The sequence below is a fragment of the Triticum urartu genome, chromosome 7A, assembly GCF_056163025.1.
Source record: "Triticum urartu cultivar PI428250 chromosome 7A, HENAU_Tu73, whole genome shotgun sequence".
In the NCBI taxonomy this organism is placed as follows: Eukaryota; Viridiplantae; Streptophyta; class Magnoliopsida; order Poales; family Poaceae; genus Triticum; species Triticum urartu.
The window spans coordinates 676,423,339-676,435,855 of NC_141879.1; the positions used below are offsets into that span (position 1 = coordinate 676,423,339).

The 12,517-nt window shown below is 44.3% G+C and overlaps 1 protein-coding gene and 1 non-coding gene across 3 annotated transcripts; both read right to left on the minus strand.

The window, feature by feature from the left end:
- Positions 1–4,534: 4,534 nt before the first annotated feature.
- Positions 4,535–7,255, minus strand: LOC125525363 (F-box protein At1g10110). Of its 2 annotated transcripts, none has more exons than XM_048690363.2 (3): positions 6,942–7,255; positions 5,187–6,438; positions 4,535–5,101 (listed from the first exon to the last, which is right to left on the minus strand). In XM_048690363.2, the coding sequence occupies exons 1-2, from the start codon at positions 7,150–7,152 to the stop codon at positions 5,204–5,206; spliced, it is 1,446 nt and encodes a 481-aa protein (XP_048546320.1). In that variant the 5' UTR covers positions 7,153–7,255; the 3' UTR covers positions 4,535–5,101; positions 5,187–5,203. The 2 variants fall into 2 exon arrangements, with proteins under 2 accessions (XP_048546320.1, XP_048546319.1); XM_048690362.2 differs by having other exon boundaries at positions 5,187–6,456.
- Positions 7,256–11,470: 4,215 nt separating this feature from the next.
- TRNAP-AGG (transfer RNA proline (anticodon AGG)) lies at positions 11,471–11,542 on the minus strand. The gene has a single exon. It is a non-coding gene; the product is annotated as a tRNA-Pro (tRNA).
- Between the last annotated feature and the right edge of the window lie 975 nt (positions 11,543–12,517).

Genomic DNA, 12,517 nt, shown 5'->3' on the forward strand with positions numbered 1-12,517 from the left:
GCAACCCGGCTGTACAAGTCTGACAGAACTACTCCCTCGCCTCCATAAGGAGGCCTAGATCATCTCTAATCAGCATACAAACCCACTCAACTGATTTGTGCTCGTTTATGAAGATACGCCTATTTCTCTCATTCAAAATGTTCCACGCCACATATGTCGCAGCCATGCAATCATCGATCACTTCTCCTTTCTGCCTAAGCAAGCAGGATTTGTCCCACCAATCATTAATTGAAGTGGCATGGAGTGCAACATCAGCAGCCTTTGGGTACTTTGTAGACATGTGATGCCAGACCTCCTTTGCAAAGGGGCATTGCAAGATCAGGTGGTCAGCCGATTCGAGAACCTGAGCGCAAGCACAACACATATGATGTTCCCAACCTCTTCTAAGCAACCTGTCAGCCATCCAGAGTCTGTTTTGGAGCAAGGTCCACACAAAGAATTTTCTTCTGGACTCGCTCCTAATCCTCCATACATTTAGCAAGCGGGGCATTGGTAGTCGTGTGATGAATTGTTGTGTATACGCCGACTTGGCAGAGTAAATCCCATTAGCACATAGGGTCCACCTAATCTCATCCGTGGCATTGCCGAGCTGGACTTGCTAGACTTGGTGCCAAAGGAGGACGAAGGAGTAAAGCATCTCGGCTGAGTTCAATCGCTGCAGTCCCATCATCCATTTTCCTTCCTGAAGAGCATCAGCAACCGTGGTCTGCTTATGACGGGCGAGGGAAAACAGCTGGGGCGCCACCTCCCTCGGAGCAACTCCATCCATCCATCGATCAGTCCAAAAAAAGGCCCGTGAGCCGTCGCCGATGGATATTTTTGTGCAAGATTTGAAGAGTTGCATATCAGAACTATCACATGGAGTCGGTGTCCCTTTCCATGGTCTATCATGGTTATCCCACTCAAACCAAGCCCATCTCAGTCTCAGTGCTCTGCTGAAAGCGGCAAGGTCTTTGATGTCTAGTCCACCAACAGACTTTGGCGCACAAATGCGTCTCCAGTTTACCAGGCACTTCCCACCGTGAGCCTCCTCATCGGCATTCCACAAGAAGTTTCTTCTCATCTTGTCCAACTTTCTTTGATGCCGTTGATTCACACCAGGTGGTGCAGGCGTGTAGCCTCGCTGGTGTTCCTTGGCATCAGGTTACATTGGCCGTTGCATGCTTGTTGATGTGATCTGCATCTCCATCTCATCCTACCACAACAGTGGGCGACCAGTTCTTCGCCACCTAATCTCTTCAATTTTGCTTTCTCTCTGTCAATTTACATGAGTATGTGTCAATTTATACTTATTTGCAGGTGCAATCATGTGGACTCTTGAGTTTTGACCAGATCTAAACTTATTCTATGACTAGTTAAGTTTTCCACCCTGCAACTGTGTAGATATTCTCGAAAAGCAAAAAAAGAGAAAAGAATACCCAGTAATTAAGATGTAATCCTTGTCATTTTACTGAGCAGGTGCAATCATATTCTTTTTTATGTCCTCTTTGACAATGTATACGATCAATTGTGTTAAAGTGCCTACACTGTGAGAGTAAAATAAAGTATGTTAGGAATATTGTTCTTGAATTGATTCAGTAAAAAAAAAACCTAGTTTGTTAGGAATATTGTTCTTGAATTGATTCAGTAAATGATGAGTGTACAATATTTGGACAGATCAAAAGGCAAGTTAAAGATCAGTTAGATAAATGCTACTGTCCTCGCACATCTCACATCTCATTTTGGTTTCATACATACCTGAACACACATCTATGCAGTCACGCATCTCACCTTGATTACTTTGCAAATTTTGCTTGGATAGGTACTATATACAGTTGTCTTGTCTATCTTGTTATACTCGTTGATTGAATTTGCAGTGTTTGAATCCTCCTGAGAATAGAAAGAGGACACTAGTTAGTGTGAAAAATGACAACACAACTTGGACTTGCGTCTATCAACTTGAATGACGAGATCCAATCATCACAAGCATCTTCATCTGTAACAAACATCAGTCCTGGGAGCGCTAGTTCAAGAGCCTGTGTTCTATGGTCTAGTAAAAAGATATAGGAGAAGTTGTTCCCACTGCTCCTACAAGAAGATTAAGTTGAAGAAGAAAATTTCTTGTTCTGGCTGATGATTATTCCCACTGAATTTACCCGTATTTTTTTATCCATAATTGTTATGGATCTGGTACTTAATTTGCACTGGATTTCTTGTTGTTTTTAGAAGATATATGCTACACATGTTTCTGCCAGTGTCTTTTGTGGATGCATTTCTTAAATTAGCTATTTTTGTTATGATGGCATCTCTTAGCTGGAACATCCATGTTCAATTTCAGTTCAAAATTACGAGGTCGTAGGAAGCATGACTGACCTGTAGCATGCACAATCATTCCAGTTCTGGGAGATTCTGGGAGAAGCTGGGTAGGGGTCGGATTCTGGGAGAATCCCCAGATTCTGGCAAAAGAACTGGGCCTCAGTGGGCAAAGGCCCAACCTCTGAGTGAATCTCAAGTCCCAACTCATTTGCTACTCTAATAAAATTAGGGGGATTGGATCTTTTGCCCCACTTTACTTGGGGTTTGATGATTTGCCCCATGGCTGTATCAATGCCAAGTGACCCCGGCCTCACCCGTCATTCTCGGGGGGGGGGGGGGGGGGGGGGGGGGGCAATGATCAAAGTTAGAAGAAAAGTGGGCCAAAAGATTCAATTTCTCTGATAAAATTAAGCCTATTGTGAAAAGAAATAAGAAGGAGACACCCAGTGCGGAAGGAACCTCAAACTAAACGCATCACATTGTCAAATATTCCACCGAGAAAATTGTAAACAATCACAAAGTACATGTCATCAGTATATACTGCATCATGTTTACATCTCATTTAATGATAAAAATGTCAGCAAACACAAAGATCAACAAACAGGACACTCCTCCATGCCTATATTTTGCACTCGGCGCTACCGATAAGTGCTCCCCACTTCCCAGGGGCACGGGGAGGAGAAGCACACCAAGCCGTGCCCGGTCCGCCATCGAGAATGTCGTTGTGCTCGCACTCAAGCAGGACTGCAGGACGTCGCCGAGAAGCTAGGTATTGACGCGATGTGAACATGTCTAACTGAAATTAGCAAGTGACACCATGGCTGCTTCCTCAGACGACCACCACGCGCGGAGGCGCCTCCAAGCCAGAATGATGATGCATCCTCGCCGCCCGAGCGCTTCCATGATATTGCTCCCTCACACCGGATCGACCGGCCGAGCGACGGGGTTAGGTATGATGCGAAACAAAGACTATCGATTTTATACGTGAGAGTTGATCGAACACTCTTTTCTCTCAAAAATTGAACAATTAAACCTCATGCAATAGACATACTCCCTCTGTTTCTAAATATGTCTTTCTAGAAATTTCAATAAGTGACTATATACGGAGCAAAATGAGTGAATCTACATTGTAAAATATGTCTATATACATCCGTATGTGATAGTCCATTTGAAATCTCTAAAAAAGAAATATTTAGGAACGGAGGGAGTATTTTGGAAGAGGTGTTTAAAAAAAAGAAGGGATTTAGTGATGGATCTACGCGATTTTCATGGTTGAAATTTGGGCCATCTAAAAAAATAAGGGATTTGGTAGGATGGAGTAATAAACAAGGGCACATGCGTTTGGTTTTCTAACTATAACACAAGCATTTGGGCCATTTGGGCAGAGAAGGAAGGTTCTAGACGATCGGCATGTCCAGGTGGAACTGACATATAAGGAGTACTTGGCACTTCAACTTCTGTGGGGAGATAGCAGGTGAGAACTATGAGTACTCGAAGGATGGAATGAGAATAGTTTACCAAAAGCCCACAATGAAGCATTGCACAAACATTTAAGAAGTATGCAAATGAGCCTAGGTTGAGAAGGAAGTTGCAAATGAAGCAACAATATTAGGAGTTCTGTTACACGTTTTAGTAGTTTTAATTTAGTTATGCTCTGTAAATTTTTATACTCTATATATTATGCAAAATCTGCCCAATGAGATTGAAGTGTTGAAGTATGTGGTATGCAAGCTTCATGTGTTGAACCTTTACAATGTTATTCTGATTCATGATTCAAGGTAACAACTTTGTATGCTCAAAACTTATTTGACAATGGTTTCTGGGACTCAAGTAATCATCTTAGTTCATTTAAAGATTGAATACAATATCTTCGGATAGGTTGCCTTGGTCGGTGTGCAAAATATGTTTAAGCTTGTTTTTACCTGGCAGCAAGGGCGTTCAGCTGCGAACCAACTTGTGATTGGATGGTTAGAGGGTCAGTGGTAACCCCAGCCCACCAGGGTTCAAGTCCAAGAGCTCGCATCAACGACGTGGTGCCTACGCTGATTTCGTAAATTTCATGATATGCCGGCTCAGTCTTGCTTGCGTCTTTGTTCAAAAAAAAAAGAAAAAGCAAGGGCGTTCAACTATCGAGCATAATCCGCATGATTGTTAGGAAAATCACATCTTTCTGCCGCATGACTTAGAAAATCACATCTTTCTGCCAAAAGGGCAAAAATCCACACAAACGGCACACACAAAAATCAAAGTAAAGCGTTGCGTTTCAGAGGTTCTGCGAAATACAGAGGCAGCGACACTGAGCCAGGTCTCTATTCAGGTCGCCTGATACATGTGTTTTGAACTAGGACCTGTGCAACAACTACAAAATAGTAAGTACTAGTACAAACTCTTGGGTCTCCAGCATTCACACAAGTTATACACAACTCACTGATCTTCTGAGCCTGAGCTACACAGAACTCACATATTACACGACATGCAACACTTTTCTGGGGATGTAGTGCGGATGACATGTGGGGCCAGGTCCACATGTCAGTGACTTTACTGTACCGTACAGTACTGCAGAGGATCCCAACCCCTTTTCTCTAAACAATTGAACACATACACTTATATAATAAAACCAACACCAAGAGCGACGGTGTAAAATTGTCGCTGGCAACCTTCTTCCATGCTAAACCCCGTCGTTTCTAAACGACAACAACTCACACAGGCATGAAAACAGCCAAAAGAGAAACAAGAGAAATTATCCTGGAGGCAGATGATTCATTTTCTGAAGGGAATTCCCATCAACTCGAGGCATATTTCCACCCTGAAAATGATACGACAATAGTGAGAACTCACAGAAAAACTATCAGGCCTGATGCTACTAAATTATGGACCAAAATAACACTTACAAGTTACAGCGTGGCTATCAGATCAGACTTGGTGTGAACCAGACTTCCAATGGACAGATGGTTCCGTAAAGACCTCCACCAGATGGGAAAGCATCTTCAAGTGTCTGTCTTTTCAGGTCATAGACCTTCACGCCGCTCCATTGGTTACAGCGATGCTCAAAAGCATGGCGCTCTCTGAGGCGGGGAGTTGTGAAATAGATACAATCCGGTCTTAGTTTGGGGAATTCTTTAGTGGATAAAATGCCTGGGCTATTCTGTCCGACAAAGGCCGCATGTCCCCGCAGAGCCTTCCCTGAGCTCAGTGCTACCCTTGTCTGACTCTTGAGGTCCAACCTGTCTATTTCAATCCTGACATTGTTTCCCTGGTGTGTGTCAAGAAAGACACGCACCTGCAGGAGATTACCCCAAGGAGTCGAAAGCAAGTACCTAGTGATAACTGGGTCGTCGAACATGTCATTGTCATCCTCGGCAATGACCGGTTTCTTCCTCGGTTTGTCTGATCCACTAAAGTCCCATGACTTCAATATCCCTTCCATTGTCACCGCATAGAACCTACCGCGGTGGTAGATACAGTCTGCAAAACTATCTCCGTTTCTTCGGATCACCGAAACTTGTTGCCAATAGGTATCTCCTATTCTCGCGAAAGAGAGCCGCTTGCCGTCCAGGTGGATGACCAGAGCAACAGTGCGACAAGTGGACGGAGGACCGGACAACACAACCTTGTCATAGAAATACCCACCGAGAGACTGCACATCATGAACACGTTCTATCATGTAACACCCGTAACGATAGCCCACGATCTTCCCTTCGTCTCCATAGACACCCTGTATGCACGACGCAAAACCGGTGATTGGTGGGAGCGGGATCAATGCCGCGGTGAAGGGGTCATATAGGACAAGATCCGAGAGCTCGTTTGCCATGATTAACCAGCCATGGGAGGCACCGCAGCAGGCCACAGCTTGGCCCCTGGGAAAGCTGACCTGAAAAGTTCTCTCAGCATCCAGGAGGTTGCGGAGCTCAGAAGTAGCAGCAGGATCACATAACCTACGCCGCACACGGCGCTGTTGATCCCCTGCGGGAGGAGGCTCCTCTGCCAAGGAAACAAGCCACGGCGTGCGCCGAGGTGGGGCACCGCCTGCGGCCACAGATGCAGAACGCCATGATGGACAGACAGCATGGAAGGCTAGGGCCTCGGGGAGCTCAAGGAGATGCAGTATCCGGATGAGGAGATCTATGGGGAGGTCCGACCAGCCTGCACTTGCATAAGGTCCTGTCATTGTGAATAATTCACCGAAAAAGAAGATGTAAGCAGATGTATATAACGAAGCAAATAAGCCTGTGTACGTTGCCCACTCGGACAAGGCCCCTTCCCCTTTCCCCCTACAGTATATGTAACGAAGGAACAAGAATACAATTCAAATTGGCAAACCGATTTCTACCATCGTTGGGATCGACCGAGCCATTGAAAGAGCAAAACAAAACTTTACATCACAACGCGAGTTTAACTGACGGCCGTGGAGGATTCCATCAACATTTTTGGCTCCAACACCCCGGTTCCGTTGAACAGAATGAAACCAATAGATTCATCATATTTATATGAGAATACTATATAACCCGTACGATTGATTGCCAGCAAAATCGCATCTTTGCCACACACACAAAAAAAAAAAAACTGCCCCCTCAACAAAGCTCCACACACAGCTCATAAAAATTGGATCTTTCTAATCGTTGTGCGACAGATTACGGTATGCTTACCCATGGAGGTGGCCTTGGGAAATTCATCATCGAGAGAGATAGGAGGGGCAGCTGTGGAAGTATCTCCAATGGTCTTCTCTTCATCTGAAAGGAAAGAAAGGGGATCGGAATCAGGGGATGCGTGAAATCCGGCCGGTGAGGAGGAGCGGCAGGGGGGTGCTGCCACTATCGTGCCGGCGGCGTAAGTTGAGGGCTGCCATGGCGGGGGCATATGGGGTGGGGGGTTGCTGGACTGCGGCGGCGCAGGGCGAAGGCGACGAGCGGAGCCACTGGTTTTGGTTCCTTGGCTTCGATTGAGTCTGGGGATTGGGGGAGACGCGTAAGGCGACCTTGAGAGAGATAATCCTGAGAGTTGGGCCGGTCGGGTCACCCAGGCACCGCCGGTCGTGCTTCGGCCCATGTAGGGTTCGCGCCAGCACATTCCTATTTGGCGCTTCAGGCGCGTTGAAGGCATTTTCACCATCTGGCGCACACACCCCAACAGAGCTTTGCCAGCCCATTGAGATTTTTTTCCATTCCTGCTAAGCTTCAGGAAAGTTGTGGCCGATGGCAATCAAACTCGAGACCTATCGTCGAGTAATACAAAATGGTAGTACCCACTACGCCATCTTCACGCTTGTGATTACTAATTTCTTTTTCCCTATATTCTTTCTTCAGTACGCTATGAATCGTGAGGTCACGTTTTCGTTTTTCTTTTCTTTTCTTGTTCTTTTTCTTCTTTCTTTTATTTTTTACTTTCCTTTTTGTTTTCTCCATGCGTGATTTTTTTCAAATTCGTGAACTTTTATTTCCAAATCAATGATCATTTTCAACTTTGTGGTTTAAAAAAAATGATGAACCTTTTGAACTTTGGTACACCTTTTTACAAAATGGATGGACTTCTAAAAAAACCGGTGATTTTTTTTCAAAATCAGCAATTTTTTTCCAAATTCTATGAATATTTTTCAAAATTGATGACTTTTTTTGTCAAATTCAATGATCTTTAAAAAATGTTGAAGTTTTTCAAATTGGTGAACTTTATTTCAAATTAGATGAATTTTTTTTCAAATTCATGAACTTCTTTTCCAATCAACGAACATTTTTCAAATTAATGAAAAGAAATCAGAATCCATGAATTTGTTTAATTCATGAAATTTTATGTTTTTTGCAATAGTTTTTTGCTTTTCATTTTATTTTCAAATGCTATCAAGAACATGGGCCGGCCCACCAGCGTCGGCGCGAGGGCGCCAGGGAGCTTGTGAAAGTGCAATTGTCACTTAATCACAATTTTGGTGATTGATCACAATACGATTTTGAGGACTAATGACGCTTGGTAAGTTTATCTGAGGACATTGGTTCCTCTATTGTGTCTACGGACGTCAGTAGCCCCATTCATACAAAAAGGGAAAATATGGTGTTCATCGGTGACTCAAGAAGTTTTTCGATTTTCTTTTTGAGTCCTAGGAACATCCGTACTATTAAGAGTGGTTGCTATGATTTCGGAGTTTGGGAGCTCAAAACTTTTCCATACACTTTTCTCCCTTTTCGTGTTGGGCCTCGTTTGAAGAAAATCTTCTCTTACGAGTCCGGGTGCGTGGACCTCTTTTTGTCTGGGTGCCTGGAGGCACCCACAAGTTTTCACTTTAGCTCGGCCACCCCTGGGTGCCCGGTCTTTCCTATGCGTGGCCACCCCGGGTGCCCGGGGTCCCACCACCGGGTGCCCGACCCCCTTGCTTCAGCCGCCCCGGGTGCCCGGTCCTCTTCTCTTTTGTAGTGATTTTTCTCTGGTGAGTCCGGGTGCCCGGACCCCTTTAGTCTGGGTGCCCGGGGGGCGGCTGTGTAACGGCCACATTTTTAGTGGGGTACCCCCTTTCTTCTTCCTCCTAACCCTAAACCTTGCCCATGCTTTTCTCCTCCATTCCCAAATCACAAAAGCTTGACATCTCCGTCCACTACTAGGGAAAAGCTTATACACCGCTTACTAGCAGCGCGGGTTTATATCCCTCGCTACTGCTACTTACTAGTAGCGCGGGTTTTTAACCCTCGCTACTACTAAGTTGATAGCAGCAGCGCTGGTTTTTAACCCTCGCTACTACTAAGTTGATAGCAGTAGCGCTGGTTTTTACCCCTCGCTACTACTAAGCGGTCTCTACCGTGCCCTTGGGCCATGCCATAGTAGTAGCGAGGGTTATAAAACCACGCTACTGCTAAGTTTTTACCCCTCGCTACTACTAAGAGGTCTCAACCGTGCCCTTGGGCCATGCCATAGTAGTAGCGAGGGTCATAAAACCGCGCTACTGCTAAGTTTTTACCCCTCGCTACTACTAAGAGGTCTCAACCGTGCCCCTCCGGAAGATGCCATAGTAGTAGCGAGGGGCCTCGCTACTACTAAAGGTCCCATTTTGAAACTCTACCCCCCCCCCCCCCCCCGGATCGCCTTTTCGGTTTTGTAAAAAGCAAAAGAAAATGATAAAAACTTCAAAAATTAAAATCCTTCGAGATGTAGTTATGTTACTACATCTACTAGTTAGGAAAATTTTAAAACTTAAATTTGGACATGTTTTGCAAAAAGTGTAGGGAAAATGTAAAACGGCTATAACTTTTGCATACGATGTTAGAAAAAAACGTATAATATATCAAAATGTTTCAAAAATTAAAATCCTTCGAGATGTGATTATGTTACTACATCTACTAGTTAGGAAAATTTAAAAACTTAAATTTGGACATGTTTTGCAAAAAGTGTAGGGGAAATATAAAACGGCTATAACTTTTACATACAATGTCAGAAAAAAAACCGTATAATATATCAAAATGTTCAGCACGAAAATCCGCATCCGATGGAGACGGCCTACGGCCTGTTTGCAAATTTTTAGAATCCTCAAACTCTAAAAGGAAAAAAAGTTATGCTCAAATTTCATTTTTTTTAATTTTGGTCAAATCTGGTCAAACTGTGGTCGAACTACTTATTCAAGAAGTATTAGTGTTACTAAATAATTATTCAAGAATATTAGTGTTACTAAATAATTATTTCAGTTTTTTGGAATTTTGGTCAAATCTGGTCAAACTTTGGTCAAACTTTGGTCAAAATGTGGTCAAACTCCTTATTCAAGAAATATTAGTGTTACTAAATAATTATTATTTTTTAGAACAATAGTTTTAAACACAAACAGTGAAATATGTGACTTCATGCTCAAGCTAAACTCCCGAGGGTTAATAGGATTGACATCTTACTATTGTTAGGAAAACAATAAGTGCAGACTTGGAATCGAGGGAGAATAGAATCCGGAAGTTAAGCGTGCTCAGGTTGGAGTAGTGAGAGGATGGGTGATCGTCCGGAAAGTTAGATGATTTGGAATGATGAGGGGTGATTAGAGATTAAATTGAGCAGCGATGAGGGTGATTAGAGATTAGAGGTTAAAATAATTCAGAAATTTGAAAATTCGGGCAAAAAATTCGAAAAAAATTCATTTTTTTTCAAAGCACGGGTTAGTAGTAGCGCGGGTTTTTACCCACGCTACTACTAACGGACGTAGTAGTAGCGCGGGTGCACCCGCGCTACTGCTATACGTTAGCTGTAGCGCCTTATTAGTAGCGCCGGCCCCCGCGCTACTAATAGGCCCAAAACCCGCGCTGCTGCTAGGCTTTTCCCTAGTAGTGGTCCCTAACCACCCAAACTCCACAATACTTTGGGGATGGGGGGAGGTTCACCCGATCTACACTTCCACCAAACCGTTTTGTGTTCCCCGGCTTCTACATCATCATCAACTTGTTACTCTTGGGTGTTTGGTAACCCTAGACGAAAGAGGTCACTGCGGAGCCACAATCCATTGTGGTGAAGCTCCGTGGGTGGGAGCCTCCAATTAAGTTGTGGAGAGAGTCCCAACCTTGTTCGCAAAGGTCTGGTTGCCGCCTTCAAGAGCACCACAAATGGAATCACGACATCTTTCATTGTGCGAGGGCGTGAGGAGAATATGGTGACCCTAGTGGCTTCTTGGGGGGAGCATTGTGCCTCCACACAGCTCCAACAGAGACGTACTTCCCCTAAAGGGAAGGAACTTCGGTATCACATCCTCGTCTTCACCGACTCCACTTGTGGTTATTTCTTACCTTTAGTTTGTGCAAGTTTATTTATGTAAAATCCTATATCATTCCGCTGCAAAATATGGACGGACGCGACACCGCACCTGTGTGAATTGATGAGACGATGATGAAGTATGTATAAAGGCTGTTGAAAATGTATAAAGGCTGTTGAAAAGAAGATCGATCCCAGTCACATATGTATGGTGATCGGTATGTGTGGTGTAAACGTTGCTCTAAGCAAGAAAGGGTCGACGCAAGAAGAATCACATGTTTCTTTCTTGTCATGGCAAGAAGAACCAAGCCGTAATGCATATCTGAATGCAAATATTACCTGACACAAATTGTTTTTCATGGCATCTAAAAAGGAATTCGTTTTCTTTGGGGTAAAAAGAACAAAAAAAGAGGAATCAGGGGCATCTAAAAGGAATTCATTTTTTTTTGGTAAAAAGAACAAAACAAGAGGAAAAAATGGGGCATTCCGAGAATTGAACTCGGGACCTCTCGCACCCTAAGCGAGAATCATACCACTAGACCAAATGCCCTTCGATACTCTGTTTTCCGAAAGTACATATTTATTCTACTATCATACATACGTAAGTACTGCCCACACAGATGATCTGAATGTTCTCTTTTTCTACAAAACACGACGACCGGAGTCTGAGATGGGAGTCAACTCTCTTGTGGATTTGGCCATCACGCGAGAGTGTTTGTTTCTAGAGACTTTTTGTGTAGGGACTAAAAAAAGTCTCTCTTAGAGTTGCCTTTTGGAACATGAGGGACTACTAGGGATTAAAAGTTGCCTTTTGGAACTAAATGAAGAAGACTCCTAAGGAGAGTTTTTTTTGGGACTTTTCCAACAATACCCCTCCCTGCACCCATTTCCCCGCGGCCCCATGGTGTTGTTTGGTTGTAATTTTTCTGTATACTAGGGGTAATATTATAGTTGATGCGTTGGAAAAAAAAGTGAATTGTTGGTGTAAATATGACGTGTACACCTACAACTAAATATGCCAGTGTCGCCCAGCTTCCGAGCGTCCCTTTCATGTCGTGATGGTGTCGCCTCCCCGGGGCTGTTTCCCTATGTTGCATCTCCACGACCATGGCACTACGTTAATTGCCCACAGTGGCGGAGGCAGGGGGTGGCCACCAGGGGCCTGGCCCTCCCCAACATCTTGATTTTCATACTATCATGTGATGTAGGGTGGAACCCTATGTGGCCGATCTTTCACGAAAGGAGCGAACCCCGACGATGAACACGAAGAACACGAGGGGGGGGGGAGGAAAAACACGAGAGGAAACACTAAACCAACAAGAATAGATCACACATGCGCTAGATCAATGAACACAAAGGTGAGATACAAGATCCAAGTCCAACAAAGGACGATACAAGGGTAACCGGTTCTTCTCCGTGAGGAGGTCTTGATGGGGCCACCCAAGAGGGGGTCTTCAATCCGCTTAGAAGGATCTTCTCCGGTGGAGGCACGTCTCCGAGGAGAAGGAAACCAAGTGGATGAGCA